At 42.2% G+C, this 22,599-nt stretch overlaps 1 protein-coding gene across 2 annotated transcripts in view; it reads left to right on the forward strand.

The window, feature by feature from the left end:
• The window catches only part of MYO1E (myosin IE), a 76,059-nt gene that overhangs the window by 52,336 nt on the left and 1,124 nt on the right, over nucleotides 1-22,599 (forward strand). For both annotated transcript variants that reach the window (XM_059858229.1, XM_059858228.1), the window contains 14 exons: nucleotides 842-1,009; nucleotides 1,756-1,841; nucleotides 2,427-2,508; nucleotides 3,290-3,396; nucleotides 7,191-7,289; nucleotides 11,020-11,164; nucleotides 13,017-13,131; nucleotides 13,807-13,976; nucleotides 14,104-14,249; nucleotides 14,728-14,874; nucleotides 16,337-16,494; nucleotides 16,926-17,018; nucleotides 19,183-19,387; nucleotides 21,988-22,157. In XM_059858229.1, coding sequence (XP_059714212.1) covers nucleotides 842-1,009; nucleotides 1,756-1,841; nucleotides 2,427-2,508; nucleotides 3,290-3,396; nucleotides 7,191-7,289; nucleotides 11,020-11,164; nucleotides 13,017-13,131; nucleotides 13,807-13,976; nucleotides 14,104-14,249; nucleotides 14,728-14,874; nucleotides 16,337-16,494; nucleotides 16,926-17,018; nucleotides 19,183-19,387; nucleotides 21,988-22,157 — 1,891 coding nt within the window. The remainder of the gene's footprint in view (nucleotides 1-841; nucleotides 1,010-1,755; nucleotides 1,842-2,426; nucleotides 2,509-3,289; nucleotides 3,397-7,190; nucleotides 7,290-11,019; nucleotides 11,165-13,016; nucleotides 13,132-13,806; nucleotides 13,977-14,103; nucleotides 14,250-14,727; nucleotides 14,875-16,336; nucleotides 16,495-16,925; nucleotides 17,019-19,182; nucleotides 19,388-21,987; nucleotides 22,158-22,599) is intronic.

A 22,599-nucleotide genomic window follows, 5' to 3' on the forward strand; every position in this document is an offset into this window, starting at 1 on the left:
ATGTGACTAAAAGGACAATATAATGGGAAAAAGTTTGTATCCACCAAAATGTATCATGACTTTACTGACATACTGTACATCAGATAATGCTCTTTGTGTCCCTGGGAGATGTAATTCAGTTTGGGGAAGCTACAGCACCTCCTTTCCTTCAAGGTGCTGTTGCAAATCAAGCAGAAACAAGTGAAGAGACAGTATTGTAGATAAAGGAAATTCAGTGGTTTTGCTGCACAGACTGTTCTGTAGTTTCAAGCCTTTATGTTCTGTTTTGGGATGACAACAAATGTTGAGTTGTGCTTTAGGCCAGAAGTAGGGTGTTTCTCAGGTAGTTCTTTATCCTCATGTAGGCCAGAACAGTTTTGAAAGACTGGAGTGGCTTGTGCTTAAATGCTCATCAGATTTTGCCCATTTTCCGTCAGTATGAGGATGATTAGCAAGAGAATAAGATTTCCCTCCCAATCTCAGATATTTAGCTCTAAGTCTGTCAAACTACAGCATGTCCATTTAAGTATTTCCTCAGACATGGGTTTACTTTTTGGTGGAGTGAGGAAAGAAACTTTAAGCAGCTGTTGAGTGTTTTTATGTTTTTGTTAATTTGTTTTTTTTCAACAGTAATCACTGTTTCCTCCATCATTTCCTACTGCTATCCCATGAAGTGTCATCTCTCCTTGAACTGTTTGCATAGTGGTGTAAAAGTTAATCTCAGCTGATTGGAGGGAAATCTTTCCTGACTGTGCTCTAGTGTTTTTGTAGCAAAGACAACTTTCTGTCTGGGGCAACCAACTGGCATCATAATTTTTTTCCCCCTCCCTTGAGCTGCTGTTCTTGTTCCCCACCACATTAGAACCCCCCTGGGATTATGAGCATTTTGGATGATGTGTGTGCCACAATGCATGCCGTGGGAGAGGGGGCTGACCAGACACTGCTGCAGAAACTGCAGATGCAGATTGGCACTCATGAACATTTCAACAGCTGGAACCAGGGTTTCATCATCCATCATTATGCTGGAAAGGTAACGTGGAAAATCCTCACTGAGCTCTCTGTAATGTGTTTCTGAGAAGGAGAACAGTAATGAGAGGAAGGGGGAAGCCCTGCAGAGGGCTGGCTTGGTTTTACAGAGCCACATTCTCCCAGGAGACAGTGTCCCTTCACAGTGCAGGGAGCTTAGGCCAGAAATGCCTTCACAAATGGCCCTTGCTGGAGAGAGGAGTCTGAGCCTTGCTGCTCTCAGAACCAGAACTTTTAATGTAATAAATGAGTGCCCCATGACTTTCATTCATTGTAATCTCATTTGTTTATTACAGTAGCAGTAAATTTAAAGAATTCAGATATAAGCATGATGTTTAGGTGATGATATGCCAATAAAACTGGGAATATAATGTGCAGATCTGTATTGTTTGGATTTGTTTCTCAGAGTATTCATTGTTTTCTGCAGTTAATAACAGTGAATCCTTACTACACAAAACCTTTTCTTAGTAAAATTCAGTATTAAATTCACTTGTCATGTTCCATTCACTAGTTCCATAAGTGTTTTTAAATTTGACTTTAAATGGAATTTATATGTAAGGATGAAACTCCTGTGTTTGTTGTGAAAAAGTTTAATTATACATGCTAGAATTTAGTGCTCACTGTAGGATCTAAGTTTTACCAGACTAACCAAAAAGTACAGAACAGCAACTGATGAGGACAGAATTTAAATTTTCTTTAATTATTGGGTTCTCAACTTACCACAAACAATCAATTTCCACCTTGGCCCAGGTATCTTATGATATGGATGGATTCTGCGAGAGAAATCGGGATGTTCTTTTCATGGACTTGATTGAACTCATGCAGAGCAGTGATTTGTACGTAAGCAAACCTTGCTTGGAGCAGGAATGCCGTGGTGGTTTGGAGGGCACAGAGGGCCACACTTCTCTGCTTTGTGCCTGCTGACCTCCTTTGTGTACCAGTGCAATGCCCAGTGCTGCAGGACAGCAGCAGCACTGCATTACCCTGACCTTCATGCCACAGATTGGACCAAGGGAGCACTGTCACAATCAAATGCTGTAATGGCAGCCTCTGTTTTGGCCTCAAGCAAGGCCATCAGTGCTCGGGCACCTCTCAGAACAGGCACTGTTTTGACAAAGTAACTTTTTTTTGGTGATGTATTTTAATTAATTGATGCTTATTTTTAAAGAAGTGTGCATTTCTTCAAGTCTTCTAGATGTCTGGTGTCGTGGCTTTCAATGCTCACTAAAATAGCAAGGGGTCTCTGTGAAGAATGAGGCTCATGGAAAGTACTAATCTTAAAATAGATTTGATATAACTCAAGAGTAATAGAAATAGCTATTTATATTCTGCTCAACTATCAACTTTTACAGCATATTCCTTGACATGCCTGCCTAGAATTATCTTTTTATGCCAACCCTATTTTATAAATTCTTTCCTAGGCCTTTTATAAAGGCTCTGTTTCCTGAAAATCTTCAAGTGGACAAGAAGGGCCGTCCTACCACTGCAGGCAGCAAAATCAAAGTATGTCTCCTTTTGCAGTGTTGGTGTGTGTATATGTGGTTGTGTGTTTGTGTATGAATAGCTAAATGAATTTTAAAAAGTGGGGTTTTTTTACTGTCCTGATATTTTTAAAGATAGATATTAGGAGTATCTTCATGGCAAAGTGATGCATTGTTTCAGCATTGTTACAGTTGTTCTGCCCAGCATCAGTGTTCATTAGATGTATTCAGCTGCATCCTGTAGCAGTGGATTTTCAGAAGGAGCAACTGATGGTTCTTGCATCTGCATAATGACTGAGCCACCTCACTCAGCCTCTCATGTCCTACAGCTAACTGCAGATAAGGGTCTCTGCAGTGCAGAAATGCCTGACCCAGCACCCAGCCAGTCAGCAGCACTCTCTACTGACCACAGAGTGCCTGCGTAAGGCAGGAGGTGCTACAAGGCCAGGGTCTGTATGGAGACTGATTGTAGGATACACACTCAAATTACACATGACTTGCAAATCAATATTTTACCAAGCTCTTTTCTCACACTTCACCCTGACAGGTTCACTTGATGCGTTTGCTCTGTATTTTTATATAGAAGTTTAAATGTATTGCATAGCTGGGGATAATGGTGCCTTCTATTTACTGGTAAGTTTATTATGAGGTGCAGGTTATCCCAAGACACTTTGGTTGTTGGAGAAAGACCAAAGGCACCTGTAGCTAGCCAATGGAGTCATCAGCAGCTGGTTGGTAATTGTAGGATTCCCTCAGGATTTACCCTGTTCAGCTCAGATCCTGTTGTTTCCTGTGTTTTACAGAAACAAGCCAATGACCTTGTTGGCACCCTGATGAAGTGCACACCCCACTACATCCGCTGCATCAAACCCAATGAGACCAAGAAGTCTCGGGACTGGGAGGAGAGCAGGTATGGAGCACAGAGTGGGTGAGGAGAGGCAGTGCTAGTGGTCAGAAGAAGCCACAAAAATTCATTGTTTGTAATTGTACAGCCTACAAACAGAACTACACTCTCTAAACCATCAGAAGTGAAGTCTGGCATGACCTCTCCTAAACTCTGAAGATAAGTGCTGGTCACATGGTCTAAATCAGCACTTAGTGTGTGCAGCTCTTGCCTTTTCTCCTGCCAGTTATGAATAACCAGCATTTGCATGAGTAACACAACCAGTGTATTAAAGACTCAGTTTTCCATGTAGAATGTGCCTACCAAATGTATTATGATCACTCCTAACTTTAGCTTTATGCTTTGAAAATAGCTTCTTTTAAGAAGCTAGAAAGCCAGTAGGAGATCTATATCTGCTTTTATGTATCAAACCTGCCAAAAAGTGTCTATAACCAACAGTGGAGAAGGTTCCTGTTTTGCTTACATTTAATTAGCCAGCTCTTTAAAAAGAATTGACTGGAATGTCATATCAGGTGATTATATAGACATTAAATAAAGGTCTAAATGATCTCTTTGGTTTATCACATCTGTTTTAAGGCATCTTTAACTACATAGTGCTGGTAACACCTTCCTCTTCTCTGGGAGAGATGCTGCTCTTTTTGCAGTGGGTAGGTGCTCAGTGGGATGTGTAAGCTGTGTGGGGCCCTGCTGTAGGTAGCATTCATTACTATATACCAAGTACTTCTGAAAATGGTAAAATTGCTGATAAAGCAAGTGGTTATTTTTATCATGGTGAAACAGCTTGCTAAGCCTGGTAAAAAGCATTCTTGGACAACCCCAGCATAATTCCCTTCCAGCCTTTCCAGCAGACCATCACAGTCACATGCAGATGAAGAGCACTTACAGAAGCTGTTGGGACTGCACTCCAAAGTCTCAGTGAGGGCTTGGCAGTAAATGTAGACCCTCTTTAGCTTTTCCACCCTGAAAATCCTACTGTGCAGCACTTCATTTTCTACTCACACTGGGGACTAGAGGAGGAGACTAAGTGATCCTGGGAAAAGTATTTATAGAACTTATAGTTAAAAATTGAGGGGCTTTTAAAATCAATCATTTGCATATTGGGAAACAGGCCTGTTATTGTGGAAGATGTTGCTAGGAAACCAGTGAAAAAAATACAGTCCTAGTCCTGAGAAAAGGACAGCTTTCAGGAAACCCCTTTAGGAGCAAAAATGGGCAAGATTTCTTCTTGTTTTCCTATAGTGAGGATGGTGTGTTACCAGTAGCTGCTGTATTTGCCAAGTGAAATACAAAGGATTGCATACTGTCAAGCTCAAGACAGAAATGGAAGTGCTGCTTACAATGGTAATCCTTCATCCCTGTTTAAACATCCCACCATTCTTCAGTTTCAATCTCTGATTGCCCACCTATTGTACTAGGACTTCACTGGGGCACTTAGTGACAGGTCTGGGGAAGAGAAATTTATATGCATGTGGCAATTCAAATTTAGGCTTAATATTGTTGTTTCTCAAATTTACTGTGAAAAAGATTTGAGGGAAATAAAGAACATCATTGAGTTGATGTTCTTTAATACTGTAATACTTTGCTGATTGGTGGATTTAATTTTTTTTTGTTTGTTTATTTTTTTGTGTGGTCACACAATGCTGCATCATACACAGGCTGCCTCAGTCAGTGCCATGGGAGTAGCAATTTGCTTATTTGTAGCAGGTTTACTAGACCGTGAAAATGTAACTGAAAAAGGAAAAACCTTTTCACAAAGCTGCTCTTACTTCATGCTCACAGAAGCCATGGAACTCCACCTTCCTGCTGCTGTTGAAAAACTTCAGAATATTTAGCACTGAAACATAGGCTTGTGTAATATCTAAAGCTTGTATAATACCTTAGTTAGTCCAGAAATTGGGGTGTTCTTGAAATGTGTTTTTGTTCAGGTCCTGGCACAGCCACTTGGACTTGTATTCAAAACTGCTGCATTAGCTGAATTCCCAGACCCTGATCTGCTTGAGGTTGCTGCCTGAAGGGAGATTTTCAGTGTGTCTTTTCTCAGAAAGGAAGGGAAAAAAACAGAAAAATGTCTCAAATTCTCTGTTGCTGGACTCTGATACTGGCAAGACAGTAAGAAAATGGGAGTAGTACTCCTGTTGCTCCAGTGCATTATTCCAGATGTGAACAGGAGGGAAAGCTATAAACAGGAAAATGTCTTTTTGTCCACCAACTTTGTACTGTACCAGAATTCTTGGAGTGGGTATAAAATATACTTGATTCCTTGAACACAGCAAGATTAAAATGTGTAGTAGTCTTTATTTTAAGCTAAAAGAGCAATATCACTCATCATTTAGTAAAATACCTCTCAAAAGGGATCTTCAAAAAGAAGAACTAATTGAAGAGATTTTGTCATTTGTAGCAAGGGATTTCAAAAGATTTTTCCCTTCATACTATGAGTCATTTGAAAAAAAGTCTCAACAAAAAAAAAAGGGCAGTACATTTTATATTCAAATTTAACTTTGCAAAATAGCTAGAGAAATAACATTGAATTAACGGAGAGTTTCAGGTTTTGAAAAACCTTCTGTAAAATCAGAGAAATAGTAAGCAAAACAACATTAAATGGCTTATTGCAGGCTCACTTTTTAAAAATTATGTGTAAACAGTCTTTTATATACTGTTTGTTACATTTGCAGGACTAAAATCTTAAAAACTGTTATAGCTTAGACTGAAAGCTAAAGCTTTTATACTTTGCTCTGTAGAAGAATAGCAACAGAGGGAAAAACTGCCCTTGCTTCTTTCAGCATATGACTTAGATGAGAAAATTAGGAAAATGCAAAGGAAATCAGCAACTGAAATTCTTCAAATCAAATTCCCAAACATTAAGCAGTAGACTAGCAGGATATGTAAGAAGAAACATAAAATCATAAATGTGTCATGGGCCTAGAAGGAGGAAAAAGTGCAAAAGCTTTTTTTGTTTAGCTGGTTTTCTGCTTAGCATTTCATGGGCACATACTTGTTCCCTGATTAGAACCTGGCTGGAAGTGCTTGGTGTGAGGCAGCTCTGCTGGTGTGGGGATAATGATGCTTCAGTTCCCATGTGCAGCAGAGTTTCTCCACAGCCATTAACACTTTCTGTGGGACTGGTACCAGCTCAGCCTTTGTTTGTAATTTCAAATGTGCAGTGGATGAGTCATCCATTACTGGCTTCAGCCAGTCTTGTGCCTATCCTCGAATCCTGCCTTTGCAGTATGGTAAAATTAGGAGGAATTCTAGCTTTTCATCAGTTTGCTGACCTGGCTTTCTTCTTTCTGGTTCTTTGTGTAGTGAAGGTTTGGCATCAGGGGCTTTTTCCAGCCATCACATTTGGTCTTCTCTCCATAACTAGGAGGAAAAAAATGTTAGTGTGTTGCTGTTTGAGCTATGTAAAGCATAAGAAAAACCTTCAGAAGAGAACACAAAATAATTTCCCAATCCCTTGGATACCAGCTGTGTAATTGTATCAGTAATAGTTACTTGGCCTTTTATGGATTTTATTATTACCTAAGAAATTTATACACAAATTATTTTGGAGATGGGAAGTTAAACTAGGAAAAAATGCTAAGGTTAACTTGCTACATATATTTCAGTGCTGTAGTCTACCTGCCTGGGATATCTTTCCTACCATGCAGTGTGCAGGGTAATGTGCAAAATTAGATTCATTTACCTGTGCATGAATTTTAGCAATCAACAGTTAAACATGATTCAGATGTTTAAAAATGCCTCAATCCGCAAGTATGCTGAAATCCAATGGGTTTTAAGCCTTGCATTGTTTTTGTCCCCAGGGTAAAACATCAAGTGGAATACTTGGGTCTGAAAGAAAACATTCGAGTCAGAAGAGCTGGCTACGCCTACAGACGGGTTTTCAAGAAGTTTCTGCAGAGGTAGGTAGCACTGTTTAGAAGGATTGCTACAAACAGCAGCAGGGTTGTTTACGTGATGAGGAGACAACCAAAAGGTTGCCAGTTTTGAAACCTTCCCATTTCCCACTCAGCCATTTCTTCACATGTGCCTTGCTCAGTGATCTCCATTACACAGAGATTTCAAAGTGCTTCAAAGCCTGGCTTTGTGTTACTGAAGGTACTTCATCTTTTCTGTAAACTTGCCTAAGGCCTCAGTGCTTGTAGAGGGTTCCTTAAAGTTACAGAGAGTTCAAGGAACTGATGCAGGGCCTGAAATCTGAGTGTCCAGCTGCAAGCCTTTCTCTAAAATGTTACTGCTCCACTCTCCCCACGGCAGACAGAAGACAGGTAAAGAAATCCACACGTGCCATTCAACCATTGCAGTGTAAAGAGAAACCTCAGCTTACAGAGCTTGTTATCCTTCCACTGGTGTTCTGTGAGCTGGGAATGGGCACAGCTCAAACCTCTGCAGCTGCTCACGGAATGAATGAAAGCAAGTCAGAGCTCTGGAAGATCAGTCCTGTTCTCGGTGTCTTAGGACCAGCTGTTACCATGATTAACTACCTCCACTAGCTAATGAAATCCTCTTAAATAGGAGCACTTTCAAGATTTATACAACATTCAGCTTCTGTTCTTCAGAAACTGGAGACATGCAGCTAATAAGTGCCCAAACAGGCTTTATGTGATAAATCAGCTTTTGCTGCAAGTCCTTACATTGAATTTGAGAGTGTCAAACAAAAACCCAATCAGTTTTTGCAAGGAGTGGAGTGTAGTTAATCAGACAGCACAGGACAAAGCCATTAGTAATTCTTCTTGATAGTACCAAGAATATTCTAATAATGCAGTAACAGCCAGACCTAAAATCTCTGAAAGTATGGACTTCATTTTCATGGAACAATTATAAATTCCTTTTTCTTTATGACTTTCAATCCTAGATGTATAAACATGAACATGCTGCAGGCTGTGTTACTGAACACAGACTGTTGCTGAGACATAACAGATTTATACTGTGTGTTAAATCTAGCCTGAACACAGATTTGTGAGGGCTGGGCAGACTCTGAGAGTTCTGCACAGAGGAAAGCTACATGGTACTTCTGGATCCACAGGCAACTGAAACTCCTCTTATGGAATTAATCCTTTTATTTCAGATTAATTAGCTTTGTTAAATTTAACATTTTGTTATGAGTAAAACTCTTCCTGCACCCTTTCCATTCACAGTTCCTAGCATCCAGAACAAGCTCTGTTCTGACCCCCAGAGTCAGTGTGAGTAAAAAGGGGCTGAGGCATGGGATGGACAGGAAATGCATGCTCATACACTTGTTTTCATTGGGCGTGCCTTGGCAGCTCCATGCAAGTGGAGATTGCTGGGCTGAATAGACTTTTATGTACAAAATTTACATTTGCATGCAAAAAGCCACAGTCACTGAAAAGGCCTGTGTGTTCCCAAGCATAACCAATCTGAAAGCTGAGCTCCCACTCCCTGCTCAGCCATCAGACCTAACTGCTTTCTGGGAGTGTGTAATACCTATCTGGGGGCAGTCATGATTTGAAATTGTTTCAGAAGCATGTTAAGAACACATTTAGTACTTGTGCTGAAATCATCTGCAAGATCAAATTACACAAGCTTAACAAGCGTGGATTCATGGAAAGTGACATGACTGGTTTCGTGGGAAGCATGCACGAGGACACTGAAGTGCCATTGCTGAGCAGCAGTGAGCAGTCAGAGTTGTCACATTATCAACCTGTGAAATGCTTACATAGTGCATGTTCTAGAATTATCTGTTTGTTCTGCCCGCTAGACTTGTCACACCAGTAAAATGTATGAAGTTAATTTGATGAAAAATGAGAATTTTAAATCTGTTCTTACTTTGTACCCAAGAGCTCTACATGTATTAAAAGGTCTTGAATCACGTTTTTCCCCATGCCCTCCTTTACAGCTCAGGAGATGTAGGAGAGAATTTGTAGCATGCTGAAATGTCATGTCACAGTCTCTTGTGTGGAAGGTAGCAGGTTCAAACACCTTTATTCACCTTAGCTCCTTTACCTTCTGACTTGGTTAGATCCACTTACACAGCTGCACAGGTGGCAGTACATGATGAGCCTGCAAAAGAGGCTGGTAAATAAATGAGCTGGGAGATACTTTAAGTTACAACTCCTTACTGGGTTGCAGCTATTTATCCCATAATACTGATAAATCACATAAATTTGTAAGTGCACACATTGTCTTAACACAGATTGTGTATAATACACTGCCATATTTAAGGTGGTGTAAGAGCTGTTCATTACACTGTCCAGCAGAGTACCTGAGCATTTGTTAACTGAGAGATTTGAACACGAGAACATCAGTGCTTTCAATACTACTGAATTATTCAGAAGTTGCTTTCTTTTCATGCACCTTCTATTCAGAGGTGTTTGAGTTTTGTGATACATTTTTTCTTAACTGTTTGCTGTTTCTGTTTGTGTGGTTTTGTTACTTAAATTGCATGATACTGTTCCTGCTTCTTGGCTGGATAACATTTTAGATACGATGACAACAGTAGTCAACATTCCTTTAATCTATTTTCCAATAATTCCTTGTCTGATTTTTTGAGAACCTTTTATTAGGAGCTGCCTAAATCATCTTAAGAACTTGGGAATTACAACAAACTGACCTCCATACTTGATCACTTTTTTCATGTGTTGAATAGTGTTACTAATAAGCATGATTTAGTTTACATCACTTACGTATGCCTAAGGCATTGAAAGGAAGCTGTCAAGAGTAAAGAATGCAAGATTTTGGGGAGAAATTTCTTTCAATATATTTAGCTGTTCTCCAGTCTTGTTGTCAAAGGAGCCCAAAGAGCTGGTGCCAGAGAAGTTCCTTCCCCACAGACATGCTGTGGCAGCTAAAGCCCAGCAGTGCTCCTTTGGTGGGCAGTGGAACAAGGCAGCTTTGTAACTGCAGCCTGGCAGTTCCAAATGCCCAAGTGAAGCTGGAGAAGTGGGCAGTTTAAAAGGAACTGCACCCTGGCATTACTTGATTCTCAAGGCTTACAGAGGATGCCATGAGAGAGAAGGCTTCCTGCTTCTTTCTGTCAAAGTCAGAGCCCTTCCCTGCTCCTTCAGGGCCCTCTGTGGGGTCAGTTCCCAGCGTGCCCTCAAGATAGCACTAACATCACTGTGGCTTCCTTCTTGCACCAGAGGCCAAGCCAGAGGCTTCCTGGGATAGAGCCAGCACTGGCTCCTTGCTGAATGCAGCCCAGCTGTTGAGCAGGTGGGTTAGGAGCACAAGGTGGTCATTTGCTCAGAAACAGAAAAACCTTTGTAAGAATAAAAGTGAGAAGGCTTGAGTGAGAAATCGGACATGTGCTTGGGAACCAGTGTAGAGTATCAAGGATGTAGCTACTCAAATCTGGACCATAGGTCATTGTTGGTGAATAACCTCACCCTGGACTTAAGCAGATTCCAGCTGAACTTTCTGCAGTGAACTGCTGTAGTTACCAGACAGAACTAGCATCTGGAAGTGGGAGACTCCAGGGCACTGCTGTTCTTTTCAGTTGTTTGGTCTCACTAAATAAGAAACATCTTAATACTGTGCATCTTCACACACACCAAGCTCAGATACCTGCTGCCATTGTCAAGCTGCCCCAGGGCAGTGCTGGCCAAGTGTCAGTGGTGTTCTGCTGCTGCTGTGTGACCCCAGGTTTTAATCTCTTCTCGTTGGTGGTTTAAGGTATGCCATTCTCACCAAAGCAACCTGGCCCTCGTGGAAAGGAGAAGAGAAACAAGGAGTCCTCCACCTGCTTCAGTCAGTCAACATGGATCCTGACCAGTACCAGCTTGGGAAGTCCAAAGTCTTCATCAAAGCTCCAGAGTCTGTAAGTGTGCCAGAACACAATTCTTTACATATGCAGCTGTTGGCTGAAATTAAAGTCCTGCCTGCTCAAGTTGAGCATGATACCTGCTGAGGTGTGGGAACTGTAAAAATCTGAGACCATGCATCAAGAAGAAGAAAAATAGGTTATGAAGATGCTTTGGTATCAAGAACATTGGTCCTCTTCTCATAACAGGAACTATTGATGAAGGCAGAATAATCCCAAGGGGTGGTAAGGACAGTAAATCAGTGTTCCAGAATGACTGCAACTTAAAATCCCAAAGAGAATATTAGGGAGGCATCACAAAGCTGGTTTTATCCTGTGCTACTAAGTTGTGCAAAATCTGTTGGGAAAAAGTTTTCTTACTTTGCTGTTCAGGAAAGTTGTTAAGGAAAATCTGTGCTCTGCTCACCCTCCTGTATTCCTGGTGCATCAGAAGCAATGGACCTTAGTTTGTGTAGCACATCTTGCAGCTGAGCATTGATTTCTTGGTGCTTTGTCTGAAGTTACATGCTATTTTGCACTGAGATTTTGCAATTAACATTGTTAGAGAAATAACTCATGAGTGTTCATGAGAGACAGCATCAATATTCTCACTGTAACCTGAATTGCATGAGGTTGGTCATGCCCCTGCTGCAGCTGAGGATGTTTTTGCATCAGGAGCTCTCATGGCTGTGCTGAAACCCAAGCCAGTGCTTGTGTTCAAGAAGAGATTTAAAAAAAATTTTAAATAAGTTTGCTGTAGATGGAGAATTGCCAACTGTGAAATAAGATTTTATGGGTGGCAGAAAGGCTTCATTATTTACATTTCCATCACACACCTGAATAAATAACTCTGTACAGGAGCAAGTGAGGTTCTGTGGAAATGGTTTGCACCAGATCAAGTTTCCTTTTTCAGATCAATATGAACAACTGTTTTTCTAAGTTTGCATGGTTTAGAGCAATAAAGAAAAAAAAATCCTAAAGCCCAGGTTTGCTTCTCCATATACCCATTTTTACTAATTACTCCTGTGAATATTTAACATACAAAGCAGGGAAATAATAAGCAATGGTCATGTCAGTGGACTGATTGAATGCTGCAATTTAGTCAATGCTTGTGCTCCTGATAAGATAAAAATCCCATTTCACTGAAGTATGTAAAAGGCTGTAGTGAATGTGCTGTATCCTACAATAATTATGAAGTTGTTTTAAATGCATTAAATTTACATGTCTTTTAATAGCACCTGGGATTCTCAAAAAAGGGGATCCACCTTCCATTCCTATTTTAATAACATAGTATTTTTCTCTTGCTTTCTGATATTTTAGAGCTAAAAATCTTATTATGTCATTCTTGTGAATTGTAAGGTCATAGCTACAAGTCCTGCAGCCAGCTGACAACCTTCAGTGGTGAGAAAGAATGGAGCCAGTGGACACGAGGGGCTGAAATTTAGCCAGGGAAGAAAGTTGCTTGTGAACAGTTGTGTTACACACTGCACAGATCCCCACAGGCATGGTAGCATTCTGACAAGAGAAGTAGGAGTTTTGGAGAATGTGTGGATGGAGGCTGAAGAAATGGCCAGTGGAGAACCTTGCGTTGCACCAGCAGAAAATCTCAGGGAGAATCCATATTCCTCTTCCTCCATCATGGGGTATGGAACTTAGTGGGTAGACTGGTAAGAGCCACAGCACTCAAGCACCAGAGATTTCTTCCAGAAAGGCTGCCTTAACATTGCAGTCTGAGGTCTTACAGTCGTGGAAGAGGAACCAGCTTGGATCTAGAGTGAAATGCACTGGAGAGTTGCTGAAAGTAAAATACAGCTTTTTCTGGGACTTTGCATGTAAAATGTCTGCCCCACCTCACTGTGTCTTTGTACAGCTGTTCCTGTTGGAAGAGATGAGAGAGAGGAAGTATGATGGGTATGCCAGGGCCATCCAGAAGGCCTGGAGGAAGTATGCAGCCAGGAAAAAATACGTGCAGATGAGAGAAGAAGGTAGGTCAGAACTTCTGGTGGCAGGGACTGCACACACACATGGTTCCAGGAACAGAAGGAGGGGCACAAAGGGGGGGAATCCCCTTCTGTAGGCAAAAGCTGCATTACAGGTTAACTGTCTCTGAGTGATTGCACTTTGTTGGAGCCCTGCAGTACCACTGATGAGGTTGACTGCCCTGCATGCTTGGAGTGTTTTGCTCTGAAACCAAAGCCAGACTGAGTAGGACAGACAGCAGAGATGCTGCAGGGGAGGCAAAAATGGAAAACTTCCCACAGTTATGCAGGATTGGAATAATCTGTGGGTGATAAGATCAATCCACGGACTCTCCTGGGACTTAGCTGTGTGTGACCTGGGCTTTGTGAATGAACATGCTGGGTTTGGAAGGGTTAATCTTTAATTTGTAGCACTGTGAGAAATTTCGTAGTGCCAGAAGTGCTCCTAATTAACCAGAACTACTGAGCTTGCCATCAGTATATTTCATTAGGAATGGATTTAATGATCACATATATCCTTACCTAAAGGATTAGTAGCAGTGCTTCACTCTTTTTCCATATTAGAAACAACGTGGTTCTCACTTCCCAGGAAATTCTCTGTGAAACAGTTGGCTCTTTGAGAGCATGAGTTTAGGAAACTTGGTAGATGCTATTAATCAATGTCTGTGTTTTGTATTTAAGCATCAGATCTGTTGCTGAGCAAGAAGGAGAGAAGACGGAACAGCATAAACAGGAATTTTGTGGGAGATTACATTGGCATGGAGGAGCACCCCGAGCTCCGCCAGTTCGTGGGCAAGCGGGAGAAGATCGATTTTGCAGACACTGTAACGAAATATGACAGAAGGTTTAAGGTGGGTGGAACAGCAACATCCCCTAGAGACCAGTTCTGCTGTTGTCGTCACCATCTCGTGCCAGGAGGTGCCCAGCCCGGGGTCACACCAGGCAGGGCACAGCTGTGTGTTTGCAATGTTGTTTCAGAGCGTGAAGCGAGATCTCGTCCTCACTCCCAAGTGCATTTACCTGATCGGGCGGGAGAAGATAAAGCAGGGCCCAGAGAAGGGCCAGGTGAAGGAGGTCTTGAAGCGAAGGATGGAAGTGGAGAGAATTCTTTCTGTTTCTTTAAGGTCAGTACCTGCAATATATTTTTTCCATTAATAGAGCAATTTGTGTAGGACAGGGAAAATAAGTTGATTGATGAAGTGGGAATTCAAAACTTTTTTTGAATTTGCTTGCTTTGGGTTTCAGACTTGCTTCAGTAACCTTCAAATTTCCAATTTATCTCTAGTCAAAAAATCTGCCATTATTGAAGAGAAGGATTTTAACTGTAATTTTAATAGCACATGGATTTTTGCTAACAGTAATTACTGTAAAATTACTAAGTAGTATTCCCGTCTCTCAAAAGGGATTGGTTCAGCTATTCCATTATCAGCTCCTGAAAAAAATTAAACCTGTTCTCAGAAAGCAAGGCTCTGTAATTAATGCTGCTTGGACTTTATGTTTTTAAAAATTAACCGTGAGTACTCTGCAAATGTCATTATAATGCTGGCTGTATTTGCTGATGACATTTTAAACTGGATGGTGTGTGCTCTGATTTCCTTGCAGCACCATGCAGGATGACATTTTCATTCTACATGAACAGGAATACGACAGTTTGCTCGAATCAGTCTTCAAAACAGAGTTTTTAAGCCTCTTATCTAAACGATATGAAGAGAAAACACAACAAAAACTACCTCTGAAATTTAGCAATACGTGAGTTCTGGCTTCTTTCAATGGGCTTTTAGGGATAAATGTTTTGTTCTTGCTGCCAAGGCAAATGACTGAGTGTAAGTTGTACTGAATTTACAATACTAGGAGGTAGCAGAGTGTAAAACCCTGCATATGCAAGCATACCAGACTCTGTGCTTGCCTTGTCAGAGTAACAGGTTAGGATTTACCAGGGCCACTTGACACTTCCCACCGTGGGTGTGCATGGAGAGCTGCCTTTGTTCTTCTGACAGGGCAGGGCCTCTGCACAGCTGCTGCTGGCTCTTGGCAGGAGCAGGGAGCATCCTCTTCCTGTTCCTTCACCTTCACCTAGGAGTGCAGACATTTCAGTGAAGAGTTTGAAAGAATTCTGGACACATAATTTAGCAGTCTGAAATGCTGAAGTTTGTTGTGGGTGCTGGGGACTGCAGGGTGAAAGAATAATTCTAAGGAAGCCTCACTTAAGTAAATTATATTGGGAATACTGTTTAGAAACAAGTGTGAAAACTTAGAGCATGTCTGATGTGCACTTTGGCTGTGAGGACATCCTGGAAACAGTCCCAGCAAACATGTGCTTTTATTAATACTTCCACCCATTAAGGAGAGGCCCTGCCCTGTCAGAAGAACAAAGAGCAGCAGCAGGCCTTGGATTTGTATGTTTATTGCCTTCAAAAAGGTGGAGGAAGTAAGAAAAGCAACAGGAGATCACTAATTTTGTTTGGAAAGGGTGTAGAAGGAGAATTGAAGTGAGGAACATAACTATAGCATAAAATCCTGTACACTGAGAATGCAAAGCCAGTACCAGGAGTAAGTGTCATATATTGCATTTCTGGGGTCGTGCCCAAAACCCTGTCTGAGTACAGTTCAGAGCAGATGGATAGTGTGGAAATGCTGGGAAGGAGAGTGTGAGTGTGTGTCTGTGTGTGTGTGCACCTTTATGGGAAAGAGTGTGAAGTGAAGGGGCTGCGGTAGGGGGGTGTGTGTGTGCAGAGCTGTCCCTCACAGCACAGCACAGCCCAGGGCCTGCCCCGGAGCACCCAGGGCCGTGCACAGCCAGGTACAGCCGCGGTGGGGCTGTGCCTCTGACCGTGTGCAGGGAATGGTCACAAACAGCAGCGCCAGCAGAGGCAGCACAGAGGCACTGCTGGCTCAGGGCTGACACATCTCCTACTTGGACCTTGGCACATTTTTGTTCAAAGCTCACTGTCCCCTCCAGGGCATCTTCAACTTCCTTTGAGAAGCTGTGCTGGGAAAGTTAAAATATCAATTAAAAAGAACATTTTTTTTTAAAAGCATGGAAAAAAGATTTAATTAGGTGGTTATGTCAGCTGAGTCATTCATGGAATGCAGATTCTCAGTCTAAGCTTTTAATTTTACATTTCTAAGTTACCTGCTGTCAAGCAATGCTGCTTTGATTTGATGTAGTAATTCTGTTTTTTTGATTTGTGTGTTCACATGCTTCTGTCAGACTTGAAGTGAAGCTGAAGAAGGAGAGCTGGGGGCCCTGGAGCAGTGCTGGTTCCCGACAGGTGCAGTTTATGCAAGGCCAAGGAGATGTGGCCATTCTCAAACCAAGTAATAAAGTGCTACAGATCAGCATTGGACCAGGGCTACCAAAGAATTCCCGTAAGTTTGAATTTCCTCTAGAAATTAGGGTTTATAAAATCAGAGAATGGCTGACTTTTTCTGTCCATGCTTGGCTCTAGCCCCATCATGTTCTTTATTAATTTCTGTGTAACACCCAGAGATCCTAAGGATTACAGCAGAGTTCCTTGCTGCTCTACAGCTGTCAGTGTTCTGGACCTTGTTTACTGTAGTTGCAGAAAGATTTGCTTTATCTCCTGAGGCTGAACTGGACCACTCAAGGGAGAATATCCCAAAGTCATCCTTTTTGCACTTAATGTTTTATAACAGCCTGGCCAACCTTGCAGGAGTCAGATTGCCTATTCCTGAAGATCAGCTCTTTCTGATCCCAGTAGAGGGGTCTGGCAGCCAGCAGGCCTTACCACATTCATGTTATTGTGAAGGGGTAACAGAATGTTGTTGGTTTCTTCTAGGTCCTACTAGACGGAACCTTAGCCAAGGCAGAGGATATTCCAGTAGGTCTCAAAATCAGACTTATCCTATGAGAGCTGCACCACCTCCTCCAGGTAAGTCCTCTTAGCTTGGGCTAAACAGAATTTCAGGAAAAGGCTCTTGGTTTTCTCCTGACATCTGGCAGTTTTTACCCATTAAAAAAAAATATGGTAACAGTTTAATTTTCTTTTTCAAAGACCCTGCCTGGAAGGCATCTTTTTGTAGGCATTTCATGAAGTGTATTGCTGGATATTCCCCCAGAGCTGTCCCGCTTGGTGTGGCTGGTGACTTGTTCAGACACTTGGTATAAGCCACCAAATCTAAACCTGACCTTGTAGCCTTCTCCACTATGTAGGGGACAGGCTCTGTGCTTATCAAGCCATGGACAATGCTGTGCAGTGAAACTGCTTTCAGGGCCAGCACAGCACAGAATGCAGTTTGTGTCTCACTGCCCTGCCTGTCAGACATGTACAGCTCCTGCGAGCCCGAGTGCTGGGGCACAGCAGCTGTGCCTGTGAGCAGCATGGCTTTTTCTGCAGGGGACTGATGTCATCAGGGTGTTCCACTTCTGCCCTGGGCAGATATGATTAATTTTGCTTGTGAACTCACAGGGGAGAACAATATTCCATTGACCCTACATTTCCCAGGAGGTTTTTTTTTACTTACACTCCCAGAGTACTTTCTTTTTAACAAAGAGTCCTCTTTCAGTCAGCTGCTGTTTATCGAGAAGCACAATGCTAATGGTGGAAGTTAGGGGTGTGGCCAGTCTCGGTAACCAAATTAAAAAGACAATTCCAAATCCTCACAGTTGTATGAGTCAAACTAACAACTGTGTGATCTGCCAAATCAGTAGTGAAGTGGGAAATTACTGTAAGAGCTGACCTGTCAGCAAACAGAGGTGAGTAGAAGGCTTTCCTGCAAACCTCTCGGTAGGTTACAGTAACACAGCTTTGGTTTTTTTTTTTTTTTTTTTTTTTTGAATGTTAAACTCTCTTGGAAAGTAGCCACACATAGCTGGAAAAACAAAATTGCAGACAGGTATTACAAAAGAGTTCCAGTTAAAATGCTCAGACTTTCAAGGAGTTTAAAGCCATGTCATGATTTGGGCAAATTCCTCCTTGAAAGTCCCAAACAATTATCTGGGTTCTGCTATTTTCCCATCTTGTTTTGAAATCAGTGGTGCAGTAGCTGAACAGAGTGTTCTGTACAGGTTCAGAATAACCCAAACCTTTATTAACATCACCATTAATGTATGTGCCATCCTGGCTTGGATTGCACAGTGGGGTGTGTGCAGGAGTTTCTGACCCTTAGTTCTGCCACAGTACCCAGAGAACATCAGAAGTGAAGAGCACCTGTTAGCAGCAGTAGGGTTTTCCCTGTGAAGCTGCTGTGATTATGAATTCTCCTCTCTGCACAGCTGCTCTTTCTGCTAATGTTCAGCAGGCATAATCACAATGGCAGAGGAGAGGCTCACCCATGTAAGTCAGGAAAACTGATTTTTAATAGAAGCATAGCTCCCCTTTGGTTCCATAAGAGTTTTAGGACTATAAAGCATCCAGACTTGGGTTCTTTAGGCCCTGGTACTGCAGGCAGCTCAGACAGGGGTGGGTTTGCTTTAAATTCAAGTTATAGGCATAATTATGTATATAAAAGCATATATCCATGTCAGTCCTAGAAAATTCAAACTCCTTTCCAACTACCAAAATAGCATCAAGGCATTTTTTAAAAACAAAACAACAAAAAGGCCCAAACCCCCCCCACCCGCATGCTTGTTAAAATACAAATGTATTTATAGCAACTTAATAAAAACACTCAAATTCCTTGAATATGTGGTTGACTGAGTTTGAACTCCAGAAGAAGTTTGGATATGGATTAGCTATGGATATGATTATTACAGGTAGCTTTGGATTAACCCTTATCTGGATAAAATATTGTGCAGTGTTTTAGAGAGGCGTTGGTGGTACCGTGTTAGCCGAACTGGAACTCAGCTGAGAGCTAACCCTTGTGCTTGCTTGGAACACCCAGGGCACAAGTCCTAAACCTGAGCATGTTGAAATGCCAATTTATACCCAGTTTCTGGTCTGCTGACAATCTCTTTTGGCTTGCAGACTTCATGGACTCATGATTTTTTGTTTGGGTTCTTTGATAGGTGGGGCTCTCTGACAGCTAAGCCACCAAAGGTTACCTTTACAGTGCTGCAGGTGGGACTGCATGCATTCACTCTTTATTTACTTCTAGGTCAGCAGCAGAATGGAGTAATAAATCCCCCCCAGTGTGCACCCCATCCCCAGGTCCCAGGAAATCAGTGGGCCAATCAGAAGAACCTATACACAAATATGACACGACCAGCTTTACCACGGCAAATGTCAGGAGGATCAGGCAAGATTTCACAGCAACCACAAAGCTTGGATTTCTTGAAAGTACCTGACCAAGGAGCAGCTGGGTAAGATTTTACATTGAATCTGATAAAAAGATGTCAATTTCTGCAAATATTTTTCACACTCAAACTGTTGATGACTGATACACTCTGTGCATCAATAACCGGGTTGTACTCTTGAGCTGCACTCAAAGGCTATCATCCATTCCATCCGATCCCAAAGCATACTCCATCCTAGACCCATAGGAATAAAGGTGAAGCTGGTCTGGTTTAGTATCTTAAATTTGAATGTTGAAGGCCTTAAAAAATGTTAAGGCTTTTCAGTGACCCCAGTTTCTTTTTAGTTCAGCCCTTACTTCACTCTCTTGTAGAACATCAGTGGAGCTATACTGCAGTGGGAATCTTAAGTGTCACTTCATTGTCAAAGACTGCTGCCTATTCAGCAGTTCTAGGAAAAAAAGGAAAGAATTTAGTTTAGAAGAAGCAGTTTGCTGATGACTCCCATGATCTGCATGAATGGGGGTTCTTGGAGCCAGCAAAAGTACATTTATTTCTAACCATATCAAGAACAACTTTCTGTGCAAGCAGCCCTGTCTCAGCTGTCAGTCAGCAGCCAAGCTCCTGGGCAGGAGGAGTGGTTATTGTTTATTGCTCTGCAATAAATTACCCTGTTGGCCTAAGCATTCTTTTGCTGTGTTATCCACCAAGGCTGATTAATAAGTAGATTAGTTGCAATTTAAGTGAGCATTACAGACCTCACAGTTATCAAACAGTAACATAAATGTGCACAATTGATAGATTTTTGAGAATCTGAAGTGCACCCAAGGGTTCCCAAGGAGGAACTTTCCAACTCCTAAACATGGAGCCCTCAAGAAGAGTTAGGAATGTACAGGTCTTTGCAGTTGTACTAAATGCAGTCATTTTACCCCACTGTGCCAAGTGTCAGCCATAAGATATTTCAGGCATATTTAGAGCTTTTTTTTGTTTAAGATTAATCTTCAAATAAGAAAGAAATCAGAAAGAAGTAGCCACTGCTACTTATTTTACCACTTTCAAACTCATCAGCACATGCTAAGAGGCACATTTCCATCTTGTAATAACTTCATGGCTTTTAGTGGTGGAATGTTCTTGTCACGTGTCAACTTCTTCCTAAACTTTTACTAATATTAGACTTTACTTGGTCTTGAGACTTCAGTTCATGTAACAACAAAAACACATCAGCCATAGGATAAAACCAAAACCAAACATGCCAGCTGTTCTGCAGCAGTAACAAACCTAAGTACTCTTAGGAAAGTGACATTCCCAAGGCTGTCTTCCTGCACATTTTGAGCTGCTTTATTAATACACTGAAAAGAAACAACATAACTCTTCAGCAGTGGATTTCAGACACACTGTTCCTTTGCAAAAGGAAGCTGTGAGCTAGAAGAGGTGTGACTTTAGTATTTCAAAACCAGTGATACATAAGTAGATGCAATTTTTAAGGAGTAGAACTGGGTTTATTTTTAGCAAAGCTGCCAGGAAGGATACAGTGATACCAACAATCCAGTACAAGACCAAGATTAAAATCGGCAGGCTCCCCCCAGCAGCAAAACATCTCATTTAAGATAGTGGAGTTCTACCACAGCTGCAGAAAAGCTGAGCTGTTTTCCGTGTCTCGTGTTGAATTCCTTAACTTGCATACATAGGTCTAGGTTTCACAGCGTTTCCTATCCTGAGCAAAGGCAGTAAGTAGATGCTGAAGAACAGGAGAAAAATCTCTCCCCTCATAGATACATTGAGAACTGAAGTGCTGTTATAATCCAGACTTCTAATCTTATTTTCTGGTGCAGTTCACTACAAAGTTAGAATCAGAGCTTTATGGACAAAATTAAGCCTAGGACTTCACAAAAGTAACTGTAACCCTGTCCTGCAAAAGCCCTGTTACATTATCATGGCATTACTGACATGATCACAGTTCATTCTCCTCCACATCATTCCATTTTTAGTCATTCAACACATATATTATTAATTTCAAACTGACATACTGAGTCTAATACCTGTTCTCTCTTCCAGCCTTTTAGCTTGATGAGCTGGCAAAAGGCATTTCTTCCCTCTTTCCCCTTCCTAATCTTTGGAGTGGTCACAGCTGTGACAGTTTGTGCAGCATCTCCCCTGCTGCTTCAGAGTTGGCTGTAACAGAACAAGTCCATAGATGGCCCTGGAATCTGAGGGAACTTAAAAGAGATGCAAGTCTCTGTTACAGCTTAGTCACAAGAATGGTAAAGTAGCAAGCCTGTAAGCTAGAACTTTGTTTTTGATACTGAAAACTGAGTCACTGGTGACACTGGGGCAAGGGGAGAGACACAGCCTAAGCTGTGTAGATACCAAGATATGCATGAACTGCATGTACACATTTGCTTCCATTTCAGCCTGGGCACTAAATGTCTTCTAAGCATTGGAACTGCTGTTGGGAAGTACTTACTCATCCATTTCCTTAGGAAAGAAAAGGCAACTCTGTCCCTTTCACAGGGAGGTCTCATACTGCTATTTTTCATTGTCGTGACATGCAAGACAATCAGTTTTCCCTTTTGTGTGACATTGTTTGCAATGAATCCATTAAGAGCGAGGGGTTTGCTAGAGCTGAGGTTTGAGGGCCAGCCCCCAAGCCCAAGGCCTTGCTGTCCCAGTGTCCGCAGGCAGACGTCGAGCCGCCCGCCGCCGGCCGGGGGCCGGCCCAAGCCGCAGCCCAAGCCCAAGCCGCAGGTGCCGCAGTGCCGCGCGCTCTACGCCTACGACGCGCAGGACACGGACGAGCTCAGCTTCAACGCCAACGACGTCATCGACATCATCAAGGAAGGTATGGACTCACCGGGCTGGCACTGCAGCACCGCTCCTGGGGCCACGGGCACTTCTGAGCCACCCCACTTCATCTTCTCTTGGTAGGCATGCAGATATCCATACTGGCTCAGGGGGCAGTGAAGCCTCCACCCCAGTCCAACCTCTTCACTCAAGAGGATGTCAGAGACAGACCAAGGACCTGTCAGTGGGTACTGCAGAGCTGTACACTTAGTGAGACACCAATTCTGTCACTGGCTCTAGAGGAAAATTAGCCTAAATTGCAGCTGTAGCACAAGAAGCAAAATGTAATTAACTAGTTCCAACTCTGGGTCTCCAAAGCACCCTCCTCAAGGCAAAATGACGTGGCCAAAAGATGAGCACACTCCAGAAATCCTGTCCCCTCATTCCTTCCCAGAAAGGCTCTCGCTGAGTGGGCACAGCTTTGCAAGGTTGCACCAAGT

The sequence above is a fragment of the Haemorhous mexicanus genome, chromosome 13 (genome assembly GCF_027477595.1).
Source record: "Haemorhous mexicanus isolate bHaeMex1 chromosome 13, bHaeMex1.pri, whole genome shotgun sequence".
NCBI classification, from domain to species: domain Eukaryota; kingdom Metazoa; phylum Chordata; class Aves; order Passeriformes; family Fringillidae; genus Haemorhous; species Haemorhous mexicanus.